Genomic DNA, 27650 nt, shown 5'->3' with positions numbered 1-27650 from the left:
ATATAAATAAGTATGACATCTCATATCAACTTATTTGAGCATGACCATGCATTTCTAGTCTCACTCAATCAAGTGACCTAAGATATTACTCCCATTATGTAGGAGGGACTTATCCTATATTGATAAACCATATCCCTCTACATAGGTTGTGGTATATATAACATCAGCCTTTATAGAACAACAATTTACGGTGTACGTTTAACTGTATCAAAATATACAACTCACGATGTTGGGATAATAATGATCTCAAGTCTGAGGATCATATACATATTAATCACTATGAGTAATGTTATGACAATTACATAATAATCTAAGAAACATACTCATAGCGGGTCAGTCCAATACGTTGTTCTCTAACACACATATTCATGCATTGATTTTGACACTCCATGTCAATAACAACTCTTTATCATCAATCAACTACATGTTAGTCTTAATGCATTATTGTTGTTCTAGTCAACAATAATACTTGACTAAAGATCTTTTAAGAATAATTATATTATTCTCAGGACATTATTATAAAACAGTTTATTTATACACACAGAAAAGAAACTGAAATAATAATGGCAACGCCTTATATTAATAAACATGGTAAATCAAGTATGTTATTACAACCATCTCATGATTGATCTTTGGGCATACTCTTACAACCATATACATAATTTTTTTGTCATGATAAATTGTATGAACTGTTATAATAGTTGTATGCTTCTTTGATTGATTGTGTGCCTATGAAATGCCTATATTTGCTTAGACTCACACTAAGATTTTTAAGCTCACCCCCTAATTTACTTCTTACAGATAACCCTCAAGATTAATATCAGATTCAACATACGGAGGTTTCGTCTCAAATTTTCAATTAATAAAGTATTTTTAATTTAACTTCTTTTATTTTTGGGACTGTAAATTTTTAAGGACTGTGGCATGGGTTTTTTTTTTGCATGCATGCATGCATGAAATTTGGATAAAATCTAGCAAATTTAATAACCGACCTAATATGACTTAAAACACGAATCTTCTTACAAAGGCATCACATTTTTCCGCTGCATAATGATGAAATGTAGTTTTTATTTAAAATGTTTACTGACGAAATCGATCGAGTTTTTCAAATGACATGACTTTCTAATAATCAAACTTAAATCATAGACGACCTAACAATCCGATGTTTTTAGTAAACCTAAGGCGACCATGCTAAGTTTCGTAAATTGATCAAAATAGTGGTTTTTAAATTGAGCGAATTTACTTGGCTATTTCGATGACTAATGTAGCCTTCAGAATTCGGTCATATCGTCTAAACTAGGTTTGGGAGGTTATAGTTAAGGTTAAGCCAACATCACGTCCCACTCTCCCTCAATATATTCCTTAACCTATCTGTTACCTAGGTTAGTTATGAAAAATGAATTGAATAATTAATCAAGTTACAATCTAAACTCATCTTTAGCGTATTTCAATTACTAATCTATAACCAATTCAAAGAATTAACACATTATGAAATTCAAATCAACCAAAAAGATGAACAAGAACATAATGACATGGGAAATATTAAAAAAAATCTTCAATAATCAAATCCAAAAGTTCAGATCAAATCTCTACCAACAACTTCAACCTATCACTTTTGAAAAGAAAAGAAAATTAAAAAGAAAACAAAAGTCTTGATGACTCTCAAAAACTAAAATCCTAATTAGAATAAGAAAGAATATATGATCCCCTCCAAAAACTTAACCTAAAAATGTTATTTATAGGTGGTTATAGAACTCTCCTAATGTTGTAACTCGTACTCAATTAAGAGGGATTGAAATCATGTAAAACAAGATAAAATTAGGTTAAACATACTAATTATTTTGTAACTTTTTATAATAGATAATCTCAAAAAAAAAACTCATAATTAAATTACTACTAATATTCCAAGGTGGAATTTTTATAAGAACCCCTTTTAAGCATTCAATTAACATCTAAACATTTTTATCAAATTAAATTGTTTGATTGAAATATTTTAGAAAATACCTTTTAAGTATTCGACCAACATTCTAAATTTTTTATTAAGTGGTTGGATAACGAAGTTACAATTTGAAATAATAAATAACATTATAAAAGTAAGTGCCTCAAATTATAAAGTACAAGAATTAAATCAGAGAGGCCAAAACCTTATGTTGATCTATTTTGTTCATAGTGAATCTTGAACAACTTCATAAATTTCATCATGCACTGAAAATTTAACCGACAGAGGAAATCTATGACTTTCTCAAAAAACAATCATACACAACTTGCGCCAATTATTGAGGTTGGAACTAGACAGTAACACAGTGCAGTAATGAAATTCTTGAGGTTAATGCCAGACATAAGGAATGAGATAACCGACTGTAAGTACGCGTTATGGACGAGTAACACTGGCAATGCCTTGTCTGATGAGCACCTAAGCATGCTTTGAAGGGCACATACACAAGAACGGGGTTTGTCTACGGTTTTGCATCTTTACATATCTGGGTTTATGCCATACTTACATGGAATGCCAACCCAAGCCCTTGCACTCGGACAACCATAAGTTGATGTGTTCTATCATCTTTTGCCTCACTTTGTTAACTGCATCAGGGATGTTGCAGCTCTGAGCATTACCTGAAAAGAGAAAATAAATCACAACTTTAGAGAATACCTCATAGAGTCATTATTCGAAGAACTGGTAAGCAATAATCATGGATTTCTAGAGTCTACACAATGTTTACAAGTGCTATACAATGCAAGCACATAATTGACTGACAAAATGTGCTTAAAACTTTAAGCTATTGGGGTCTTTTTTTCAAGATAACTTAGATTCCATTAGCAATACAGTTCTTACCTTCAATGCTTGAAACAGATTGGGGACATTCTCGCATATCAATTCCATGGCCGCAATTATGACAAGTAATAATGTATGAAGGCACTGAAATGTTCCAAAGTCAGTTCTTAGAGAGTGAAATAGGATAAAAAGGTGAAATACAGCAAATCGTTGATCAGCAATAAGTTATTTCCATTTTCTAGATAATCCCACAACCTAAAGAAAATAACATTTTTCGTAATCACAACTTAAGAGTTCCTAGGCTTGGCTATTATTAAGAGGTTATCAGACATCTAGGTGGCCGCTGCTAGACCATCCACACTGCCCAGTGGAGCAAATAGCAACCAAGAGCTTCCTATGAAGCCTCTTCTTTTAGTTTAGAATCTGGGTATTCATCAAAGTAATTGGTAATGCTAATGGAAGCTTACTGCCCGGCGAAGATGTCTGTTTGGAAGCATGGCGCCATGGATCCTGTGAGCCATTTGTAAAAATGATTTTTGAACCTGCAAATTCATATTTTTGTAAGACAAACAGAAGTATATGCATGTTGTTGAGCGCAATACTAGAAGCATGATAATATAAGCAACAAAAATGTAAATCATTATTTTAATCGCGTTAATTATTTAGCCCTCAAATGCTAAATGAACCGTTCATCTCTCTTGACTTAGAGGCAATTCATTTTCCTTCAGACATACATAATCACTTCCTTTTGCATGCAAATACAATATAATTTGTTTTTGACTAACGTAAACCCAAAGAATTAGCTGGAAATGAATGAATACAACCGCATATCAAGCTGAACAGAAGGTTTCAGTCTACAGAGATAGAAGACCATTTCTTGAGAAGAAATCAAAGAAATGATATTTTACACAAGAAGCATTTACTGCACCATAAGAACATCTTAGTACAGAGTACCCTCATTTTTTCATGCGTGCAAATCAATGAGTGCAACACCTCAGTCTGCTGGCACAGAAGTAGCAAACAGTGACAGGAATAAGCAAGCCTGTCTGTAGGTGCCGGAAGGTGTGGTGCATGTTTGAGGGGAAAATTATATGCTACACAGCTAGAAGTAAAGTAATAAAGCAACTCTAGACCAGCAATTAGTATGTACAGGGATTGACCAAAGAAGGGAAAACTCCTCGAGTCTTTAATGCTAGAAGCCTACAAGACTAAACTTGCGTAAAAGCATTGGAAAATTCATGGTGAGGAAAAGGCAGAAAAACGTGAAAGATTATGCCTTGACCTGCAATATTTGTGCCTCCATAGTATATATTTGTCACATCAACCTCTGGGTAAATGCCTTCTCCAAAGACATTCTTGCAAAGATCTAAGTGGTATCTGCAATACGAGCAATACATTTGTATGGTTGGATGTGCACCAAAGCATAGAAGAGGGGAAAAAACACTCAATACACTCATTTGCAATCTGACAGAAGTGCAGATAGCAGAAGTAAACCAGAAAGCAACCCTAGTATCGATTACATAGCGTGATATTTAGAAACATACTTTGTATCAATTTTGGAAGAGCGAACGGTGTCATTTGAGGGTGCCACCTGGAAATATGCAACTTCAGTACACACTTGAAACCACCATAGCCGGTCAGAACTACCTTCTTTAACGGCAGTGTTCTTCAAGTGTTTCTGATTATAAGTTTCAACACTGACACAAAAAGTTCCAATAAAATACTCTTTGACATATTTGGCATAGGCGGCCTACAAAGGTATAATAAATTTTTGTCCACAAATCATATAGTCTCACAAAACTGTAAAGATGCATAATGTGTAATACGAGCATACCACCAAATCCACTCCTGCCTTTTTTGCTTCAACAAGAGGGGTGCATAATGCATCTGGATGTCCATATTGAAACTGCGTATTCATAAACATTAAGAATACTACAGAGAAAAACTAACAAGAGTGAGAGGAAAAAGCAAATGTACCGCAACAACAGCAGCATCCGCCAGGAAATAGAGGAAATCACCATCAATCTCAAGCTGGAAACAGAAACAAATTGTCAGCATCAGTATCAGGAGATGACAATTTTAGTAGAACATCTTCACTTTGCAATTTAAGTAGAGGGTTTCTACAATGGAGAAAAAAAGGGAAAGAAGATTCAACCTCAGCTGCATCAAACTGCTTCTTCAGTTCTTTTTTGTTTGTTTCAAGACTCCGATCAACAAGTTCAGTGATTTCTTGTAACACGGCTTTGCATTCGGGACCAGCTGACTCACCAACCTGCACATGGAGGAGGGTTAAAAGAATAAGGTGAATAAAGGTGATGGAAAATCTATAACTGAAGGAAGAATATATTCAGGAAATGAAAATAAAAAGAAAAGAACAGAAAAAACTCAGTATACGAACAGATATTTACAAGATGAACTCCCTTCAACCACTCAATCTCATCGAATTTCCACCACTGGCTGTCCCAAATATTGTCATTTTAAACAAAGTAAGAGAACTATATCTCCCTATACTGATGTTTACCCTTCAAAGAACGATAATCATAAACCTTCATCCTAAATTGAACTAGTTTATGGGTATTTTTGAAATTTTATAAATAATCAGATAGCAAATGAATAGCAAAATGTAACACAAAAAAAGTGAGGTGAAGGGCGTATCAATCTCTTACCTGCTTATCATAGTCAGTGTAGTTGTAAACAGCATGAACAACAGCAGAACTTGCCAGGCTTCCGCATGTTAAATGAGGAAACTTAAGTCGAAACCACGCACTAAGAGCACCAGAGTATGAAACGCCAAAAACAAACCATGAATTGTCAACACCTGTTCTATTTCGCTTCAAGTTTAAGGATTCCTACAAAACAGAAGCGCTGTAAATAGAAAAGGATAAGGTGAACAATAACATGAACTTAACAACTAAAACATGAGACAATTGACTTCAGTCAATCCGATAAAAGACCCAGTAAGACAATACTAGGCAAGCTAAACCTGGAACTAACAAAAACCTGATTTATCAAAGGGAAAAACGAAAAAGAAGCTTACCTGATACCACTGACGGAAAACAGCCAAGTCAAAGAGAGCCTGCTTAGATGAAAGATATTTCAGATTTTCCGTTGTATGTGACTTAAAAGGGCTGCTTTTCCCATAGTAACGATGCTCAAGTGAAACCACAGCAGCCCCAAACTTCTTGGCCAAAACCTGAAACTCATAACAATACAATAATTATTGAGACATTTTCTTCCAAAATCAAATTCGTTTTCTCTGTAAAAAAAATGGGTTTGAAGCGAAATAGTAGAATTTACGCCGAGATAGTCATTGCTTATGCCATTGCACGAAGACTCCCCACAAATTTTTAAGAAAATAGGTCCATCGGGAACTTGAAAGTAATCAAGGAATTCATAGTAACGCTGCTTAAATTGCCGGTGGTCCTGCCAGAAAAAAAAGGTGGAAACTTGGGAATAAAAGAGAAATACAATATGGAATAGAAATAACAGAGATCAGAAAAACAGAACGGGAGGATTACATAAGGAGAATAGTGATCGAGAGTCTGGTCGAACCAGAGCTCTTTTGTGGTTAAATAATAGCTACTTTGAGACAAGCGGTTAATCAAAGAGCGAGGCGTCATCACGAATCCATGGGCGAAGCCCGACAGAGCCACGAAGAACAATGACGAGATGGACACAACCAACGGTTTCAAAAGCCTCATCGTTCCCATTGCCAGCCCTGATTCAGAAACAGGTGGCCGTGGGGTTCTTCGTGTCTTAAAACTCTTGGGAGCTAACGGGAAACCAGATCAGTTAATTCTGGGCAGTCAGCTTCACATATATTTATTATATTGATGTTATCAACGTGCTACACCCAAGGTGACTAAAGTATGAAAAAAAATGGTTGACTTAAAGTATGAGTAAATCTGTTTATTGGGTAGACTACAAAGTTCGTTCAACTACAGTATCTTAAAAAATTTACAAAATAATCCTTAAATTATTTAAAAATTCTTATGTAATAAACTTTTTTTTCTACAATTCAATTCAATTCAGAAATCCAAAAATAAAAAAATTCCACACAGTTTTCTTCCCCTATCTCTAACACTAGCAATCGAATAAACTTAGATTTAAGATAGGTCCTACTCGTTGATAAATACTAATCTACTGCATTGATCATTGGATCGTTGTTTTGAACTTTTTAGCCGAACTTTTAAAAAGAAAAAAAACCTAATAACCAATGACTTAAATAAAAATTTTCGAATAATTTAATAACTTAAATAAAAAATTTTAAATAGTTTAATGATTCTATTATATCTTTATAAAATTAAATGACTAGCATAAACTTACTAAGTGTAGTGACTTTAAATATAGTTTTATCCTTTTTCTATTTATATAATTCTTTTTTAATCTCAGAAAGTGTGAATACAAAAGCTTTTTCTATATAAAAAGAACCATAGCATTGACTTAAAAGTTAACATAAATCACCCTCCACCTGTTAAAAGAAAAATCAATATACTTTTACTTAAAATTTCAGTCTCTTTAACCCTTAAACAATTAGTAAAAGCGGTATAATATGGCATCTGCGTCAGTGTTTGACATAACACCTTTAATTCACGTGTTTTTACACATGTTTATTTTTTTAAAATAAATTAAAATTTACATGTGTTAACTAAAATCAAATGGAAAATAAACATTAATAAAAAGAGGAAAGAATTGTGAATTCCTCACACTCACAATCTCTTCTTCATGTCTACAAATCTAAAAAACTCCAAAAAAACAAAAGGATTTTAAATTATTTTTTGGGTAAATTGTTAAAATAGTTATTTTTGTTTGTCTCATATTATATTTTAGTTATTTATGTTTGAAATGTTACGTTTTAGTCACTTACATTATCGTGTTGTAACATTTTAGTCGCTGAATTGTTAATTGACGTTAACAATGTAATGGTAAGCTGACGTAACACATTAAATAATCATTTCAAATAAAAATTTTAGGTTAAATTATACAATTGTTTCCTATATTTTTTCGTATTGAGCTTTTCCGTTCAATTTGAGATTTGAATATGGTAATGGTTCCAGTCCTATGAACTTTGCAAATTACGCTTGGTGACCGTAGTTGTTTATCATTATCGTCCACCTCATCTTCGCATTGGTTCGCAGATAATACGGAGGCAATCGTACGGATCTTCTAGGGCTTAAGGCTTCATTTGGCATCAACGATGGCTCTACTATCCAAAGAGAGCCTTGGAGCTTCCTTGAAGAATTTCCATGGCAACCTCGCGCTACCTCCTGTGTACTCAAAAACGGGAAAGGGGAAAGGTAACTTGCTTTGATTACCAGTAGACGTGGAAAGTTTTGATACCGGAGATCAGAGCTTCGGTGTAACCGAAGATTGATTTGAACGGTCTAGTGACATTGCTGCTCGTCCTTATGGCTGCTTCTCTATTTCTCTCGATATTGTCAGTGTCTCAACAGTCTTCACTTGCTCCGTTTTCTTTTCACTCGCCAAAATTTTTTTAAAAAAAAAAGTTAATAAAACAATACAAACCAATGTAAAAAAAAAGACGGAGATGATAAATAAAAACCAATCGGCGTTTCCATGGGAGGGAGGCGCTTAGGGGAGTAAAGGCACTTGCCAAAAAGAAGCTAGTGACGATCAAAGATATGAAGGAAACTAGCCATGCATCCCATTTGATTCCCTATTTGCTTCTCAAGATTTTTCTCTAGCACTACACTCGTCATCATCTTTCCTTTCTTTTTTTTAAGAAAAAAACTATTCACCCTCGTGTTTAACTCAATAATCCTCTTCTCATTAACAAGTTAATCTTTTTGTTTACTCTTTGTCACACCCCAAAATAGGGCCTAGAAGTTTTGAAGGTATTTAAAGAATTTTAGCTTATATGTGTTTAGAATTTCGTAAGGTTAGTATTCGATAATGTTTTCAACAATCGGTATTAGGAAATTAAGTCAATTTCTGAAAATGATTTTTAAATACCTTTAATTTTGAAAATAGGACTGCTTTGTAAAAGAGGCAAAACTAAGAGCATTTATGTTAAAATTAGACCAATTTTTGAAATTGAACCTTTAAACCCCCCTTTCTAGTTTGTTTCACGAAAGTTTTTGCTCTCCATTGCCGTACTTGTCGTCCCTTGTTCTCCCTTGTTATTCCATTCAATTTTTTATTTCAAGAGTATACTATTTTGATTCCCCTCATTTCCAAAGCATTAAACCTTCCTAAATCTTCAAGAAAACACCCAAAAATCTCACCAATTTCATCATCATCTTCAAGAGTGGGTTTTCCTAGATTTGTGTCAAAGTTTATTTTTCTTTTCTTGCATTCAAGGTAACCAATCATCTTCCTATTAATTTTAAATGTTATCTAGAACTTTAAATTGAATTTCTATCCATTAAAACACATGTTTTAGATAAAAGTTGAAATTTTGGTCATTAATGGTAGATTTCGGGTTGGTGAATTAAAATTTGATTTTAAAGTGTTTTTCAACTTTTTTTAACATAATTAGAAGGTTTATAAAGTTACTTTGAAGTTTTGTTAAGGATTTATCGTGTTAGAATGAATTTTCGTTAGAATGGCCAAAACTTGTTGAAAAATTTTAATATCTTGAAACGTATAGTTTTGTATAGTTTAAAGGTTGGGAATTAATTGTAGATGATTATGTAGATGAATGGAACTTGTTTCGTGTGAAAAGATTCAGTGTAGATCGAGATATTTGCGTTTTAAGTTTGTCATGCAAAAGGGTTCGGTTACATGAGATGGTAGCTTAGGCTTGTGTTTTGGGTGGTTTAAGTGGGTCATTGGCTGTCATTTGACTGTGTTTTGTGTGATTGTTGTGTGTGAAGCCTCGGATTCACTAGGGCTTTCTACGAGTTAGAGAAAGAGCTAGTTCAAGCTCTCGATTTTCGGCGAAAGTTGATATTCGATGAGTGTTTGGGATGGCTACTAGTAGATAATTCATTGTGTAATTGGGAATTTAGAGGTAGCCTAAACCCCTACTCTAAATTTTAAGTGTAAGTGTTCTCACACCTATGGTTGAATGTGAAATATGTTTACTTGTGAATTTGTGAAATTATAAACATATATGAGATGCTATGATATATGTGATCGTTGTGACAACAACTATGTGGGTATGTTTTCATGCCATATGACATAGATAATATTGTACTACTAATATGAATATGCAGTGAATATGTGTGGAAAATCGGTAAATGGATATGTGATAATCATGTGGATATTTTGGCCTTGTGACCTTATGAGACCGTTGGATATAGTTGGCATGCCATAAGATTGTGGGTATCACCTTTGTCTTGTGATATATATGGGGCGTTGACGCCCAGGGATATTTTTAGAAAGATAAGGGAATGTGAGCTAAGCAACATTCATTGGGATATGTATGTGTAGAGTGTTGGAGAGTGTTAGTTATATGCTTCACTTATGAGACATGTTCGAGTCTTTGAGTTGTTATGATGTGATGGAGATCCACGTATCTGATATGTGGTGATAGAGTCCACTTTATGTTTCATAATTTTAAGAGCCAAATTATCATAAAAAGTGATTGAATGTGATTAAATGTTATTGATATATGCTAGAATATAAGCTGAAATATTCATGTGACTAGTGTGTGAATGAATTCAAGAAATATGATTAATGGTAAAATATTTCATAAGAGTAAAAGATCATATGAATATGATATATGTTTGTTTCGTTGTTGCATGATGTCTTGTTTACGTAGTGGTAATTTTGAGCATTCATTGAGCTTGTTAAGCTTACCCAGTCCGTTTTAACCATTGCAGATACATAGTGTTAGTGTGAGAGGTGTGGTCTCGAGGGGTGATCCAAGCCGACTATTTAGCTTCTATTAGTAGGTGTTATATGCTTATTTATGTTTGGGGAATAAAAGTAATGTAATAGGCCAATGTGGTATATTTTTTTATTGGTTTTGCTAAGACATTTTTGGGGGTACTTGCATGCTATTTATGTTTGGAGGTTTATGGACTTGAATGTGATGTTTGGACTGTTATTTTGGATACTTTGATGTTTATTTATCTAGGTGAAAGAAGCATGTTATTTAGGGCTAAGTTTTAATGGTTTTATTGTTGTTATATGCTGAAATTTGGCAGTCTGGAATAAAGGTATCGATAATAGGATTATTAAAACAATACCTCTATAATTTCAAAAGTGCAGTAAAATAGAATATAGAATTGGTATCGATACCTTGGCCTGAGTATAGTACTCGAGGTAAATTTATCGATACCTTGCAAAAGGTATGATAGTTTTTAACATTTGGGAATTTTGGTGAGAAATAGAATGCAAGTTTGGTATCGATTTTTCATGTGGTATGGATATCACCTAAAGAAAATATCGATACCAACTCTTTAGTATCGATACCTACATAACCTTTTTGGGAAAATTTGCTAAGTGGTCCCAATGCTTGATGTATGTCCATTCTATGTTTGTTTGTCATATGTTAGCATGGTTAAACGTTAATCTGAGTTTGCATGTTTTAATATTCACATGATTGCTATAATAACAAAAGAAAATAAATATGCTCGCATACTAAATGTGACAATTATGATGAAATCGATGTGAGACAATGGTGTAGCGTCCTAGAACTTAGGCTTCGCGACGGGATAGGTATAGGGTGTTACACTCTTCCTGACAAGATAATGGAAAAAAAGAAAAAAAAAGGAAACTTTAAAAAAAACGTAAAAGAAAAACTTAAATTTCGCAAAAAAATATAGAGACCAATTGTATAATTTAACCTAAAATTTTTGTTTAAAATGATGATTTAACGTGTCATGTCATCTTAGTGTTACACCATTAACGATAATTAACGGCTCAGTGACTAAAATGTTACAACACGATAATGTAAGTGACTAAATTGTAACATTTCAAACATAAGTGACTAAAATGTAACCTGAGGCAAACAAAAGTGACTATTTTGAGGATATTTCAAAGATTAAACATATTCCGTTTCATAGAAAAGGTACTTGTTGTTCCAAGAGCTACAATCTCTATTGTTGAAGATGTAGCACCTCATTCCCCTAAATGAAATTAAGGCAAACAAGCAATGAGAGCATAGGGTAAGGGGAGTAAGTTTGTTGATTTTGGTATGGTATGGTCTATGTTTATGATAATTATGGTTTATGCATTTGAGATGAATAAATGATAAGGAGGTGTTTGTTGTTATCGTTTGTTGTTTTGTTGCTACTATGAAGTTGTTTTTTCAATTGAGATCTTTGTCTTATGCATAGTGATATGGAGAGTTTTGATCATTTGCTTATGTTTTGTAAAAAAGCCAAAGGGAGAGATTGTTAAGATTTTGGCTGTCCAATTACTAATGATTCAACTCATGATCAAACAACTTGTTGAATCGCTCTTGTTCATTCCTATGTTTAAACAGATGTCCAAACAGACCTTTGAAAAGCAGTCTGAACAACGACTCTAGGACAACTTAAGTCAAGTTAGATGTCGAATTTTTTACCTTGACCTTCATGATTGGTTTCTCTATAAGAAAATGATGTCCAGAACATGTTTTAACTTGTCCAAAACAATGTTAATTGAATTTGACTATTGAAGAGATTGGAGATTGACATGCCTTATCCCATAAGGCTTATCCTTATCCTTTAAGTTATTTATTTGGTGATTAAGTTGTTGATTTATCTTGGTTGATAAGACATTATTTTAAGATAGATATTTGAGGGTTTATAAAAGATTTTATTCATTAAATTGATGAATTTATCTCCACAAAATATTATCAGAGGAATTGTTATATTTTGCCTATAAATAGGTAGCACATATGTTTGGTTCGACACGCCTTTTGGAGAGTGTTAGTGCTACATTATTATCTATTTGTTGTTAGGTTTTTTTTTTCTTTTGCACTCTTGTTAAGTTTTCTTAGATAGATACTATTGATTGTAAGTGAGCTTATTTAGGCTGAGTGATTTATAATAATTGAGTTCATTGTTGGAGTAACGCCCTAAAATTTTTCGGTAAACCGTATGAGATTTTTTCCGATGAATTTATCTGTAAATTAGATAAGAAATTTGATTTCATTATTTATAATTATTTTTAGACTATTAAAATGGCCATTGAGAAACACTGTAATGACCCAAAATTCACGGGCATTAGAAAAGTATGATATCGGGCCTCCGTCTTAGTAAATTGAGTTCGAAAATAATTATTAGAAATATTTATGAGACTAGTTGTGTGTTTAATTAGGTTTTAGATAGGTGAATTTAGTCTAATTAAGAATAATTAGGAAAAAGGATTAAATAGAGTAAAGGGTAAAAGTTTACTTACAGATTAAAAGAAAGTATAAAGGACCAAAATGATAATTAAGCCAATTCACAAGTATGAAGCGGCATAAATGGGTAAGATTGAAGATTTTTATGTGATATTTTTTTTAATTTCATTAATAATCATTAAGGTTTAATATTAAATAATAAATTATATTTATTATTATTATTATTATATTATGAAATAAGTTAAACAAAGACAAATGTATGGAAGTGATTTAATACAAATGTATTAATAGAAGTATATACATTTGTAATAATTATATTAAATTATTAAATAGATATTTATTAGATAAATAATTAAATTATAAAATTTTTGTGTGATAAATAAAATAAATGATGACAAGTGTATGGTATAGATGACATTGTACATTTATAAATAAAATATATATGTACATTTGTAATATTATCAATTGTTGTTAAATAGATTTTTATTAAATAAATAAAATGATTGACAAATAAATGGTATAAAATTTATACAAGTGTAATAAAATAAATATGTACAAATATAATTAAACAATTGGTTTACTTAATATTTAAGCATAAGATATTTTATATTAATATTATATTAATTATTTAGTAATTAAAAACAATGAAGCAAATAAAATAAAGTAAAAGAAAGAAACAAAGAAGAAAAAGAACAGAAGCTATTTCGAAACAGGGGAAACGAAAGAAAGAAAGAAGAAAAAGGAAAATAGGGTTTTTAAAGTTTGGAGTTTAATTTGGTATGTTAATTAAGCCATTTTCTTTTAATTTTGATGTTTTAGAAGCTTTAGAGTAGAGTTTTGATGAAATTAAGTTGATGTTTTGGAAGTTTATAGGTTTTTAAGCATGGTTCATGTTGAATAAATGGTTGAATTAGGGATTTAATTGAATAAATTTTAAGTTAGAATTGATAAAGGATTAAATTGTAAAAGAAACTATAAGTTTTATGTTTTAGGGACTAAATTGAGGGAAATTCGAAATTAAGAAAATATGCTGAAATTTTAATAGTTAAATTTGAGTTTGGATGAAATTTGAATAGAAATAGAGTGTGAATTGAATTAGAAAAGTAAGAAAACTTAGTTAGGATTAAATTGAGAACAAGGTAGGAATCGATTAGAAATTTAATTATTTATTATAATTAGTGTTGTAATTAATAATGTAAATTATTATTTTCGTAGCTAAGAAAGAACCCGAGGCATCAGCATCAAGAGGAAAGGAGAAATCTATCGAGGACTAAAACGGGAGATTTACGGTTTGTATTACTATAATTCAAATTATTTATTATTAAATGCTATATTTAAATTTATATGTAAGGTAAGTGAAATATATAGTAAGTATTATTATTAAGTTGAAAGAAATTCAATTGAATGATGAATATATGTGTGGAATTGAATTAAATATTGACTTGAAAAATGGAAAAGTGAATTTTGAATTGAATTGTGATTGAAAGTGAAAAGGTGAAATTGAATTGAAATGTGAATTTGGAGACCCTATTAACTAGTCGGGCTGAGTCAGATATAGTTGGCATGCCATAGGATTAGAAGAGTTCAGGGATACTTCGACCTCGAGTCGATGAGACACTGGGTGTCACTATATTTCTTTGGATAGATTCGATGAGGTACTGGGTACCAACTTTCTTCGGCTTTGCCGATGAGACACTGGATGTCAACTATTGCTTCGAACTATCCGATGAGGCACTGGGTGCCATACTGGAGTGTTTGGTTGGATCCGTGTATCCGCCAAAGTCTGAGTTTTGTTAAAGGGTAAATAATAAAATGATAAACTGAAGGAGTTGTTCAATCGAGCTATTGAAATGAAATGAGAAGTCAAATTGTGAATTGAAATGTGATATGAGATTGAGAAATGAATCTAAGGTTCATGATGTGTCCAAATTCCAAATTGTGGATATATGATATTAATTGATGAATTGTTATTGTGGAAATATGAAATGTGAGTTTAAATTTGTATTTATGGCTTCATGCATTACATGTTTATTAATATTATAATTTGAATTATGGTAATACCACTGAGTATGAAATACTCAGCGTACGGTTGTTTCCGTGCGCAGGTCATTAGAGTTCAAGGTCTAGTTAGCATCTAGAAAGATCCCGACTCCATCAAGAAAATTTTGGTGATGTATTTCTTCTTTTTGTTTAAGTGGCATGTACTAGGTGATTGAACACGAGTTGTATATATAAATATATATATGTTAAATGATCTTGGTTGTGAGTAAATGGTTATAATCTTTTGAATTATAAATAAAATAGTGAATCAATTTATTAAGCATGATTTAGTAGCGTTTTAAAGTATAAAACCATTGATTGAAATATTGGTATTGGTTTGTTTTTGGTTTTAAGTTTGCAGGGGGTTTTATGTAAAAAAAAGCAGAAATACTGTCGAAATTTTAAAAAAAATGAATGAAGCTAATTAGCATAAATTTATATGAATTTATAATTATTTTATAATATGTTTGTTATTTATTTAAGAATTATTTGTAAATTGTCCGAGATATTCGGTAATGCCTCGTAATCCTATTCCGGCGACAGTTTGGGGTTAAGCACTTTAAGCTATTTTAAAGTTTCGAACTCAATCGGATAAAAAATACAAGTCAAAGGGCAAAATGGTAATTTTTCTCCTAAAGATATTTTTGGTCATACGAAACCAAAATATGATAGAATATTAAAGTTTATATGTTGATGTGGGTGATGAGATTTTTTTGGAAACAATTGATTATGAAATGAGCCTTAAATTGCAATTTTACCACATCATTTTGCCAACCATACTAGCTTGTTTCAGCCGGCCAAAGAAGAGAAACAAGAAAAAAAAGCTTCTTATTAAATCTTTTTCATTTTCTACTCTTTTTTTTTCTTTTTGCAATCTTCCACCACTTTTCTTTTTCTTTTTTCTTGCAAAGTCACCCTTTAGAAATCATAATAGAACCAAAAAAACCTCATCAATCTCATCATTCACGCACTTAGGGTTTTGAGTTTTCATGGTAGAAAAATGGGTTGGGTAAGAAAGTAAAATATAAGGTAAATTTTTGTGATTTTACATCATTTTGACCCCTATTTTGTATTTATGAGCATTATTAAGTTAGTTGAGTCATTTAAATGGCCATTTAATGTTGTCTTTATGAGTTGCTATGAGATCTCATAATATGCTTGTTTATTTGGTGATAAACATTTAATAGAGAAATAGGCTATCAACAAATGCAAGGAAAAGGTTATGGAATGAAATAGAAAGTGGGGAGTTTTCCATTCTTTTTGTTGATTTCGGGTAAGTTCTTATGGAAATTACCATAGTTACTTTGTTGTAGGTGTTGTTTAGCTTAATAATATGTTATTTAATACACTAAAAAGATTAATTAAGAGCAATGTGACGCTTGTGTTTAGAATAAGTTAGGAAAAGGTTACTTGAATGACTATTGATTAATGGAAACATGGGTTTAAACACGAAAGATAAATGTAAGTACATGTGTATGTACGAAATGTGATTATATATGTGATTGATAGCAATATATGAAAAATGTGTAATGTTAATGATATGCTAAGAATGGTTGAAAGTTAAATGTGTTTTTTTGTTGAATTAATGGTATGAGATTGAATGGCATGAACAAACTCATAATAAGCTATGAGACTTTTAAGACTCTTGGAAATGTTACATTAATTTGTTGATTGAGTAATGCCTTTATAAATTTGGTAGAAGGTTTAGGACATAATTGGTATGCCAATGGGAATTATTAGTGCGCATATGGGTTATGTGGAGACTTGGAGATTGGTATTGTTACTTTGGCTTGACATTTGATGTGAGTTAAATGAATGTTCTTTTTTGAGAACCTTGGTTGTGTGGGTTGGAGCACTAGTAGTGCTATATTTGTTGGAAAAATCTGGTTTAGAAAATAACTTTCTATTACAGTAAAAAATTAAAATTTTGAAAATCGAGCTAATTTGTTATATTTATAGTAATAAGTTTTTTCCCGAAAAATACCTGTGCTTTATGCGAATACAAATAATATTTATTTAATAAAAAACATTATTCTACTCTAAGTAGAATAGGGTGGGTGGCACACCCTAATAAATAATACTAGAGATGATGCTCCTCTCTCTTATGATGAGGGGATTTGAGTCTCTCCTGTATTGAGACCAATTATATCTGCTTCTTGGATTTTTAACTCAACAATTTATAATTTAATCCAACTTAATATATATTTTCTATTTTCTAAAATAAATATTTATAATTCGTGGATTTTTAAAGCCAAGTCAAATTCAAGACATCACACTATCATTAATATCTCCAAGAGTATGAGAATGATGCATTTTTAGTTGTGGCAGGTTGTCTACATTTAAAATATGTTAATTTCATATTACTTGGTTTTTGTGTTGAATGTTTTCTAAATGTGAACTTGGAAGCTCGACTTGGTATTTCACTATACTATTCTTCTTTTTGTTAATCGATGATATGCATGAATACTTTACTTCCGAGATCATTGGTTGTGATTTTAAAGTGTTTTGTAGTATTTTTTATATGTAATGGAGAATTCTTTAAGTAGATTTTATGCATACCATGAATAGAGAGACTTTGCAAAATATTTCAAGTATTTTGGGGTGAACATAGTGAGTCACGTCGCGACCATGAAGTTGTAACGTCATGACTACAAAGCCAACATTACGACTTCGCACTTCACCTCATCATGACCTCACTAACTCAGCAATTCATGTCGCGATGTCAAATGTTCCTTGTCGTGACATCACACCCCTGTAGCAACCTTGCACTTTTTCAAGTGTTTTTTTATCTTCCGGGGATCATTTTGGGTTTTAGTCACCTCCGAATAAATTCTAAATAATTTTAAATTATTTTTAAAATTTTCAATTCATCTAAAACATGTTTAATTATTTTATAAAAGTGTTTTAAACTTTCAATCCTTAAATAAATCCAAGATTTCTTACTCGTACATGTTTCGGTGGCATCTCCTATTTGTACTGGTTGTCTGTAACGGGTGAGGGGTGCTAAAGTTGGGGTTGCAATTACTTCTTTGTGTAAGGGTAGATTAGGTTTAAACCAATAGGTGATCCAAATGATTGTTGAATAAGAACTATCCATCGAGTAAAGCTCTGTAAAATAGGAATGGTAAATCCGAATTGCACTAACAACGTTTATGTGTTTATTTCTCTTATTTGCTTACTGCTCTTGTTTTGTCCACCTCTGTTCAAACATATGCCTGAACATCTATCTTAACATCGAATTAAACAAAAGGCAAATTAAAACTCTAAAAACCTTATTCAGTATATTTTATGGTAATGTAATATATTACTATTTAATTGATAGAACATAAATTTAAATAAAAACATATTTTACTAAATTATCTTTAAGGATAATTAAATTATCCAAATAATGAAAACAATAATAATATACAAAACCCTAACTTTGTTCAATCCGTAAATAATTAATGATCTAAAAAACTTATTTATAATAACAATTAGTTAATTGAAAAAACTAATGTAATAAAATTGAAAAAAAATGTTAAATTTCTTCAATTAATAACAATAGAAAAATCACTTATAAATAAATGAATACAGATGAAACTATGTTTGGGAGAGTATAAAAAATTTGAAGAGTTAGATACATTAATATAATATATATATATATATTTTGTTTTTTCGTTTTGGGTTAACAAAATTAGATTAAGTGATTTAAAAATGGGTAAAATTAAGATTCCTAAAAAGTAAAACTACTGCTAATAATTTAGGAAAGGTGAATTCAAATACAAGAATCCAACTTATTTTTACCACCTAAACAAATTTGGGGTTAGTTTACCAAAATTATTTTTAAAAAGTTTGATTTAATATTATCGGTAATATGTGTTTTTGAAAAATAAAATGTTAATTTTAAACATGATATAGTAAATTTAAAAATCAAGCATTTAAGTTCGTTATATTACTATATTTCAATAAAATATAAAAAATAATTTATTGAAACTCATTATTAATATTTTGATATAAAAATAAAAATTTTAATTTTTTTAAATAATTAATATTAATTATTTATAAAATTTAATTTGAATACATAAATTATATTTTAAATATTAAAATATAACCATTAAAAAATTATATATTTGAAATAAATTTCAATAACTAATAATTTTATATCCACTATAAATATTACATAAAATACATTAAATTATAAATAAAGGTTAAAAATATCATTTGACTCCAAAAGCAGTTTTCTCAAACGTAAAAACTACCAAACAATGTTTTTACCATTGGATTCAAATTTCAAAAGCACTTTTGACTCTAAAAGTTGTTTGTTTTAGCCTTACTTAATGCTAAACTCAACCTTAATGAAGTCTAGTAATCTTTAGTGAATCGAATTAGTTAAATTTTACTATTAGTCTTTATACTTTATAAAAGTTGTAGATTTAATCTTTGTATTTTAATTGATTAATTTTAGTTCTTGTACCTTTCAAATTGGTCAATATCAACCTTTATACTTTTCAAATTTTGAAATTTTGATCTTGACTCAAATGAAAGTAGTTAAATATGTTTTGTCAAACTTAGTTACTAATTCTGTACCATGCGTACTGTTGTAAATTTAGCCCATGTTCTCTGATTGTATCATTCTAAGTTCCTATACTTTTTAAATTATGAAATTTCAATCTTGACATAAACGACATTTGGAAATTCACTAATTGAGTTTTTAGTATGTAATATGTGAAAATAGCAATCTGGCTTGAAATTTTGGAAATTACAGAACTTAATAAATTTAACAATTATAAATGGGTGAGGATTTGAAATTTTAAAATTACAAAAAGTACAAAGATTAAATTTGATAAAATTAGATAGAATCCACAATTTTGTTTAAAGTACATATTTAACCAATCGAAACTAAATTTACTGGCCACCGCATAAACTAATGGAAATCAGGTTGTAAGTAAGAGATTCTCTAGGTAGTACCAGGCATAGCATTACTTTTTAAGCATAATCTCAAGCATTCTTTCTCCCAAGTGGTTTAAGAAGTACAGGGAAAAACAAAACAAAACTTACAAAGGAACGGTTACATTCTTTTGCTTTGCAGTATGAGCTATGAAAGCTGTCTGAAAAAAGAAAACTATTCTATAGAAGCTACACCAGGAGATGATAAATCGAGCAGCTACGGAGCTGTAACATAAGCATGAAACGAGGCCTTCCAGGCTTCCAAATAAAATTTAACCGAGAACCAGGTCGCCTTATCATCATATCACAGCTGCCGACAACAGTGAATTATTGTTCCTTTAGACAAAAAAAGAACCAGGCATCAGAGCTCAGCTTTGCAAGCTGAAGAAAACAATTTTGATGTACTATATACGAGTTTTTGAAGTTTTCTATGTACTTAAAGGAAAATGAAGGGTCGAAGCAAATATAGCTATAGACTATGGTTCATATAACATTGTGAACTTCAGAAATTTACCATTCCTTGGTGTAATCTTTCAGTTCAACTCGAAAATCAAGACGAAATGTTTGTCAACAATAAAATGTTTAATGAATGAACTAAATGAAACAAAAGCACTTGTATGCTCTAATTATTCTTTAAGGTACAGATGAGTGAACTTCAGAAATATCTTCAGCATCCTTTTGCCATGTTTTCATATCTAACTTCCCAGGTTGATGCTATAATCTGATTTGACAGGTTAAGTCTTACATATGGGTTTTATGTCTTTTCATGCATCGAAACAATCGCATGCCTACTGCACATATAAAATGAAAATTAGAGTGTTTCAATACCAACACATGTACCGAATCATCTCGTTTCTTAATGACCGGTTATAGACATAGCCCCTGAATATGTTGAACCAACAAGATCATGTGTTTCAAATGCAGTGAAACAGGAGGAACTTGCATAACAGTAGAGCTCTAACCTGATTGTTTGAGGCTTGCCCATGTATTCGGTGCGGCTTCATATTCAAGTCTATCATTTTAGTACCCGTTTCAAGATGACCATCAGCATTAGCATCCATCCTTAGAACAGGAGAGGCCTTGTCATTTTGTTGGTTCTCTCCCACTGTCCGTTTAGCTGCATGATTTTGGCCTCTCATGGTCTCACTGGGATCCAAAGGCTGTGAAGCTGGATCCTCTATATTACCAGGTTTATACCCTGGAAACTGAAAAAAAAAATAAAAATTCCCAGGGAACATTTTAAACTCCAGGAGCAATATATGACCCAATTACCTTCAAAGATTTAAGTGACAAACCTCTACTCTCTGCCTTAAGACAAGATATCTTCCATGAGTTCTTTTACCTCCAACATGTACAATCATATCACATTGTAAACAAAGGGATGTTCCATCTATTTCACAGTAAAAGAAAGCTACATGCACGGTTCAAGGAATGAACATAAGTTCCGCAAACTTGTTAAGAAACCTGATAAATCAAACAGCACAAGACAAAAAGACACCTGCATATTACCAGGTGCATTTTCACATATGTCGCAGCGAGGAACGTCACTGGGGTTTGCCAGACCCACCCGAACATGCCGGCTGGCAAGCTTATTGCACAAATGGACCTGGCACATCAATCAACATTTCACTTCAAAACAAAAGGTTTGATTTTGCAGGTCAAGCTATAACAATGCACAAGAACTTTTTGAGAATAAATAAAATCTAATATACCCATCTATTTTTCATAAAAATTACAATCTCCACCCTTCAACATGAAAAAGAAAAGACTCAAACTATTGCTTGACTAAGACTATTCATCAAATTTTGGATTTCTAGCAGAGAATTTATAGAAAGGTTAGCCTGCACAATTGCTTATGCTAGAAGTGGTAAAGAAGAGTATATTTACATATGTGTATGTATATCAATCCTGAAGAATAAAAGAAAGGCCTTTAGTTGGTTTAATAAAAAAGCCAAATATGAAATAACTGTGATAAAAATCCTGCCTCCTACAAAGAACAGACCAAAAAATTCTAAATGGGTCCAGTAAACAGCTAAAACAGACCTCCAAAGTGTATGATTACATGGGGAAAGAAAGTGAGGAGAATGAAGGAAGAACCAACCTTTTCATCACAAGCACCGCAAAGAGCAGCCTCATCGGCAGCACAGAAGACGATAGCAGCAGCACTTTCACAAGCGTCGCAAATGGTTCGCATAATTCTCTCTCACTCTCATCCTCTCGCAATAGCAAAAATATTCATCTTCTTTTTTCACATAATAATATTATAAATTAATAATATGCCCCAGAAAACAAAAGAACCCAACTACAGAAAACAAAAACAAATGGAAACAAATTGTTTTTATAATCAAATGAAAATGATAGGCAGAGGCAGCTGTTGTTGTTGTTGAGGTTGGTTGGTGATAATGATGATGATGGTAAGGACTAGGATTGGTGATAGAGGGGAAAAAGATGTTTTTTTTCTTTTAAATATTAGAATTACTCGTTAAAGAAAAGGGTGGGGGAAAATGTAGGGATTTAATAAACAGGCAAGGCAACAGAACATAAGAAATGAATGATGGGGTGGACCGGTGGAGGGTGTTTTGTTTTGTCAACTTGTGGTTTGATTCAATTGGCATTTGATGGATGGACACCACAAGTTTTTCAAACAAAAGTCTTGGCTTTTATGTGTTGAGGAACGTCTCTGGCTTCAATCTTTGCTGACCAGTCACTTATCTGCCATGGGACCCAAGTTTATTTTTTCTTCTTTCTAGTTAACTTTGGTTTGGTTTCTTTCTTTTTGCTGCTTCTGGTTCATACAAAGCATCTTCTTTTATCTCTCCCTCGTGGTTATAGTATTACTAGCTTCTCAAATATGAGATATGATAGGGCTAATGAAATCTTATGTTTGGGGGGCTGAGACTGCTTTCATCTATCAAGCATAGCCATAGGTGGACCTGGGGCAATTTGCTTGAATTAGGACTTTTCTTCACAAAAACCATTCTATTGGTAAAGGCCATTGTCTTGTTTTTCACTGAACCATGAAAGGCAAACATGTTGAACAATTGAAAATGGTTTTCTTTTAATAAATATAATTGACTTTAATGAATCAAAATTAAAGCAAAAATTAATCTCAACAGCAGGTTTCAGTTCAAAGATATTTTCTTGGCTTTTTTGTCAAGGTTTTGTATATGTTCATTGCTCTTGTGGTGTCCATTTCTTCTTCCTTTTTTGATTGTGATGTCCGCATTTTCCTCAGCCACATAAAATGAGATCACAACTAAATTCATTTGAAAATTTTTGTGGAATCAGATGAATGGTTGTGGTTGGTAATATACGAAACAACCATGACTTTTACTTGTAAGCAACACTCTTTGAAAAAAAGAACAAACAGTACTGATTTTATTTGGAAATTTTGTAAAAAGAAAAAGAAAAAAAGAAAGGCATCAGATGCTGCAAATTTGACATTTCACAGAAAAGAATAGTGGCAAGCCCAACTAAAGCCGAGGCCTAATATGTCAAATCTTATAGTTCTTACTGATTATTTCTTTCATCCTTTTGATCTATATCAATAGCAATGCTTCCAAGTTAATACAATGAGAAGCCTCATCTAGGATTACAGGGTATGCATATATAATCACAACTCAATATCACAAACTTATTAAGTACTATAATCAATACAAATTCCTTCATGGAACTAAGTCATAAAAGACCTGTAAAACAATTGCAGCATGTAATACAATAGCCTTGTTGAACCTGCTTAGCCTTAGCTTGAATGGTCTGGAAGGAGGAGGAAGGATTGGAAGATTCCAACTGTTGTAGAGCTCTACCATGTACCCGTCTGGATCATGGACGAAGACCGGATCAACTCTGTTCCCTTCATCTTCTACTACAGTGATGACATATCATTTCCATGTCTTGCAGCTCTCTCGCATATACTGACAGTGATATCACTTCCTACTAGCTAGCTGCTACTTGAAACTAAAGTTTTACTCTTAAGGTTCTGAAAGATTTAATAGGAACAGTATGTGATTCTCCATAGGATGAATTGGTTGCAATTGAGCAATAGTGTCAAAATCATCAGTTGATCATTCTTCTGCATAACCATTTATGTGAAATTGACTAGAAAACAAGTTGCAAGAGAAAAATAAAGCTTTCTGGTTTAGCTTGTTGTGTTAGCCCTTTCAGACACAGGTCAGTGTTGAACATATTTCTAAGATAATTAGGTTAGCTAAGATGAGAGGCAAACTCTATTTATTTGTGCCCAAAAATGGTGACTTCAAACGCCTACTTAACCATACTCATCTTCATGTCTACTTCAGGTTAAAGAGAATACAATTCAACAAGTACCTAACCCGCATCACCATAAAACTAAACATCTACAGAGATATTGTTTACACTAAGAACAAAACATTAGTAATTGACCATGATGCCAAAAGATTGGAAATTCGTTCGAAACTTATATAATAAACCTGCACTGAGAAGTACAGTTTAAGGTATCTGATATTATGAAGTATGGAAAACAACAGCTGTTGGTTGAGTCACAAATATCTCTCAAGGAGTTTGATATGAAGAAACAAATCTTAATTGAAATGCCTTGTAAATTCAGGCTTCATTTGCATTTGCTACCCTACTGTTGGTCCTTTGTCCACTATATACCTTGCTATCAAATAGGCCATGCGGTTACTAACTGAGTTTCCCAAGGAATCAAGCAGCCCACCTACTTTATTTTCAGGCCTTGTTGGATGATGGGTGTTTACCTCTTCTGAAATCAAAACAGGTTCAGTGGTTCTACTTCGCTTTTTGAACTTCTTTTCCTGTATTTTTCTTTGATTGCTATGCCAAAAGCCCAAAACAAAAGCAAATACAACCAAGACTGTAGGGTTTTAGAGCTTGAAGTGTAGAGACCCCTTCTTAAAATTCAGACAATCAAGGTCTTTGACAAAACTTCAAATCAGGTTTATCCTTACACAGTGCTTTCCTACAGGGTCCTTTTTCATTTTCTTCTGAATAATTAATGATACAGGTAACCCAATTATTAAGAAATTATTGTTGTCAAATCTGTATAGTTGTTACAATGTTTTCATACTAAATGTCCAAAAACCTTCCAATGGTGTGATTTTGATGAAGTGCATCGAAACTATTTCCATCCTGTCAATGGGGTTATGAAGTTTGCATTGCATTTAAAAAGGTTTCAAGAAATAAATATAAGCCTATAATTAAATATTATCGACAAATTCATAGTTAGAATAGTAAAATTTGTTAGTACAACGGAACTTGAATAGAAAAAGAAGAAATAGGATAAGGCTTCAAAGCGTGTATCAAGTCACTATCTTTAAGGTTATATTCGCCCCCACCTATCTTCGGTGTACAAATGAGTTCCAAGCAAATTAGCCTCGAGGATACAATGAAGCCAATGACTATTTGCGTTTTGCACTGACGAGAATAACCCACTACATACTGAGCAATGTATGACAAGAAACTCAATTTCTATAAAGGATTTCTGCATTAATATTTTATAGAATAATCTAATAATATTAGAAAATGAATGAAGGAAAGAAAGAATATTAGAATTTGTTGGTGTGATTTCTAAATTATTAGAATTTGTTGGTGTGGTTTCCAAATTTGTTGGTATGGTTTCCAAATGAAATCTCATTCCTATTTATAGGAATTTTCATGTCTCTTCATAGAGATATCTTTCAATAGGTGTCTTTCTGAATAATAATGTATTTAAAATAAACACATAATTATTCATTTAATATTATAACTATTCAAATAATATTATTTAATTAGTTATAATTTTTTTTTCAAAAAATCAAATAATATAACTTTTGATTAATTACACCCGTTCATTTATAGTTATTGGAGCACTATAAATATTTGAAAATGTTCCAACAATTTCCCCCCATTTTCAAAATATTTTAGATTTTGATATTCTTGGAAATCAATTTGCATAAATAAAAGTATCTTACGATTAAACCTTCACTTAATGAAAACATGTTAAAGTTAATCGAAATTGCATGGTAGACTAAGCTTTGAACCAACTATCCCATTTGATTAACCAAACACATCTCACACAATGATTTCAACATCGGTCAATGCATAGTATCTAGGGACACTATTATGGCCATGTGTATATGTCCTCCTTTCATGATTGCTGTCAGAGCCAAGCCCTTGAGCTTCTAAAAGCGGCCACACTTCCACTCATATAGGTAGATCTCATCAAGAGTGTTCCCGTAATTATAACACTCTAATATATTTATGTTATGGGTCCATTAAGAGTACATTACTCATCCTTCCCTTATCATTACGGATACCTAGCACTTTAATCTTAGGATGTATTTATTTATAGTGCTAACAGTCACATACTAATGATGTACTTTGTCTCATTGAACTCAAGACTTGACATTATACCAAGCGTTGAGTCGAGTTTCCATCATGGGTGACTCTAATTAATGGGCTTGAATCCTATCCCTTTTGAGGTCTTTTTTACTACATCTCTAGCAAGACTTTTTGTCAAAGGATACGCCAAAATTTCACTTGACCTCACATAATTAATAATGATCACTCTATCAGAGATTAATTGTCGGACATAACTATGTCTTAATCCAATGTGTCTAGACTTTCCATGATATACTTGGCTATATGCCTTTGCTAGAGTAGCATCATTATCACAACGGATAGAAATAGGTGAAATTGGCTTAGGCCATAAAGGTACATCATAAAGCAAATTTCTTAACCATTCTGCTTCTTTAGATGCAGCGGCTAAAGCAATAAATTCTGTTGCCATGGTGGAATTAGTAATACATGTTTGTTTCTTGGAACCCCAAGAAATGGCTCCTCCACCAAGAATGAAGATCCATCCACTAGTAGATGCATGATCTTCCAAACTTGTAATCCAACTAGCATCCGAATACCTTTCTAAAACTGGAGGATATCTATTATAACACAATCCATAGTTAATAGTTTTCTTTAAGTACCTAAGTACTCTATTCAAAGCTTGCCAATGCAAACTACTTGGATTACTTGTGTACCTACTCAATTTCCCAACAACATATGCAATATTTGGTCTTGTACAAGCCATTATGTACATAAGACAACCAATTAGACTTGCATATTTCAATTGATCAATTTTTCTACCAATATTAGATACTAATTTTATTTGAGGATCCATGGGTGTAGATGCTGGTATACAATTGAAAAGATTAAACTTTTTAAGCACATTTTAAATGTAATGTGATTGTGATAAAGCTATAGTGCTTTCATATCGGGTTATTTTAATCCCAAGAATAACATCTGCTACACCTATATCCTTCATAGCAAAGTTGTTTGACAATAATTTCTTTGTGTTTTTTATTTGTTCTAAATCAGTGCAAAAAATGAGCATGTCATCTACATATAAGTAAATTATGACATATTTTCCATTTTCAAATTTGCTATATATGCACTTATCAGATTCATTTATTTTATAGTCATTAGCTAAAACAACATTGTCAAACTTTTGATGCCATTGTTTTGGTGCTTTTTTAAGTCTATATAAAGATTTAACAAGCTTACATACCTTATGCTCTTGTCCTGGAACAACAAATCCTTCTGGTTGTTCCATATACACTTCCTCTTCCAATTTACCATTTAAAAATGCAGTTTTAACATCCATTTGGTGAACAACCAAATTATTTATCGAGGTAAGTGATA

The 27650-nt window shown here is 31.9% G+C and overlaps 2 protein-coding genes across 4 annotated transcripts; both read right to left on the bottom strand.

The window, feature by feature from the left end:
• Window positions 1–2128: 2128 nt before the first annotated feature.
• Window positions 2129–6658, bottom strand: LOC107913017 (probable serine protease EDA2). The gene is made up of 12 exons (XM_016841442.2): window positions 6292–6658; window positions 6071–6196; window positions 5811–5966; window positions 5440–5622; window positions 4929–5045; window positions 4751–4804; window positions 4608–4679; window positions 4318–4523; window positions 4056–4150; window positions 3241–3315; window positions 2834–2917; window positions 2129–2613 (listed from the first exon to the last, which is right to left on the bottom strand). Exons 1-12 carry the CDS (start codon window positions 6481–6483, stop codon window positions 2498–2500), a joined length of 1476 nt encoding a protein of 491 aa, XP_016696931.2. The 5' UTR covers window positions 6484–6658; the 3' UTR covers window positions 2129–2497.
• A 13316-nt stretch (window positions 6659–19974) lies between these two features.
• LOC107913016 (B-box zinc finger protein 18) lies at window positions 19975–22607 on the bottom strand. 3 transcript variants are annotated; one of them, XM_016841440.2, is made up of 5 exons: window positions 22081–22607; window positions 21489–21585; window positions 21275–21390; window positions 20942–21184; window positions 19975–20315 (listed from the first exon to the last, which is right to left on the bottom strand). In XM_016841440.2, the coding sequence occupies exons 1-5, from the start codon at window positions 22171–22173 to the stop codon at window positions 20307–20309; spliced, it is 558 nt and encodes a 185-aa protein (XP_016696929.1). In that variant the 5' UTR covers window positions 22174–22607; the 3' UTR covers window positions 19975–20306. The 3 variants fall into 3 exon arrangements, with proteins under 3 accessions (XP_016696929.1, XP_016696930.1, XP_040962407.1); XM_016841441.2 differs by having other exon boundaries at window positions 21489–21608; window positions 22081–22300; XM_041106473.1 differs by lacking the exon at window positions 21275–21390 and having other exon boundaries at window positions 21478–21585.
• Between the last annotated feature and the right edge of the window lie 5043 nt (window positions 22608–27650).

The sequence above is a fragment of the Gossypium hirsutum genome, chromosome D11 (genome assembly GCF_007990345.1).
Source record: "Gossypium hirsutum isolate 1008001.06 chromosome D11, Gossypium_hirsutum_v2.1, whole genome shotgun sequence".
NCBI lineage: Eukaryota > Viridiplantae > Streptophyta > Magnoliopsida > Malvales > Malvaceae > Gossypium > Gossypium hirsutum.
Note: the sequence above shows the minus strand (reverse complement) of the source record. Positions and strands in the feature narration are given on the sequence as shown.

Excerpts from the sequence above, each read along its gene's own strand:
- LOC107913017 (XM_016841442.2), bottom strand. The coding sequence starts at position 6,483 with ATGGGAACGATGAGGCTTTTGAAACCGTTGGTTGTGTCCATCTCGTCA. Across the intron at positions 4,680-4,750 it reads CGGATGCTGCTGTTGTTGCG|TTTCAATATGGACATCCAGA; the intron begins GTACATTTGCTT and ends ATGAATACGCAG. Across the intron at positions 3,316-4,055 it reads TGGAGGCACAAATATTGCAG|GTTCAAAAATCATTTTTACA; the intron begins GTCAAGGCATAA and ends ATGAATTTGCAG.
- LOC107913016 (XM_016841440.2), bottom strand. The coding sequence starts at position 22,173 with ATGCGAACCATTTGCGACGCTTGTGAAAGTGCTGCTGCTATCGTCTTC. Across the intron at positions 21,586-22,080 it reads GCGGTGCTTGTGATGAAAAG|GTCCATTTGTGCAATAAGCT; the intron begins GTTGGTTCTTCC and ends TTGATGTGCCAG. Across the intron at positions 21,391-21,488 it reads CATATGTGAAAATGCACCTG|CTTTCTTTTACTGTGAAATA; the intron begins GTAATATGCAGG and ends CCGTGCATGTAG.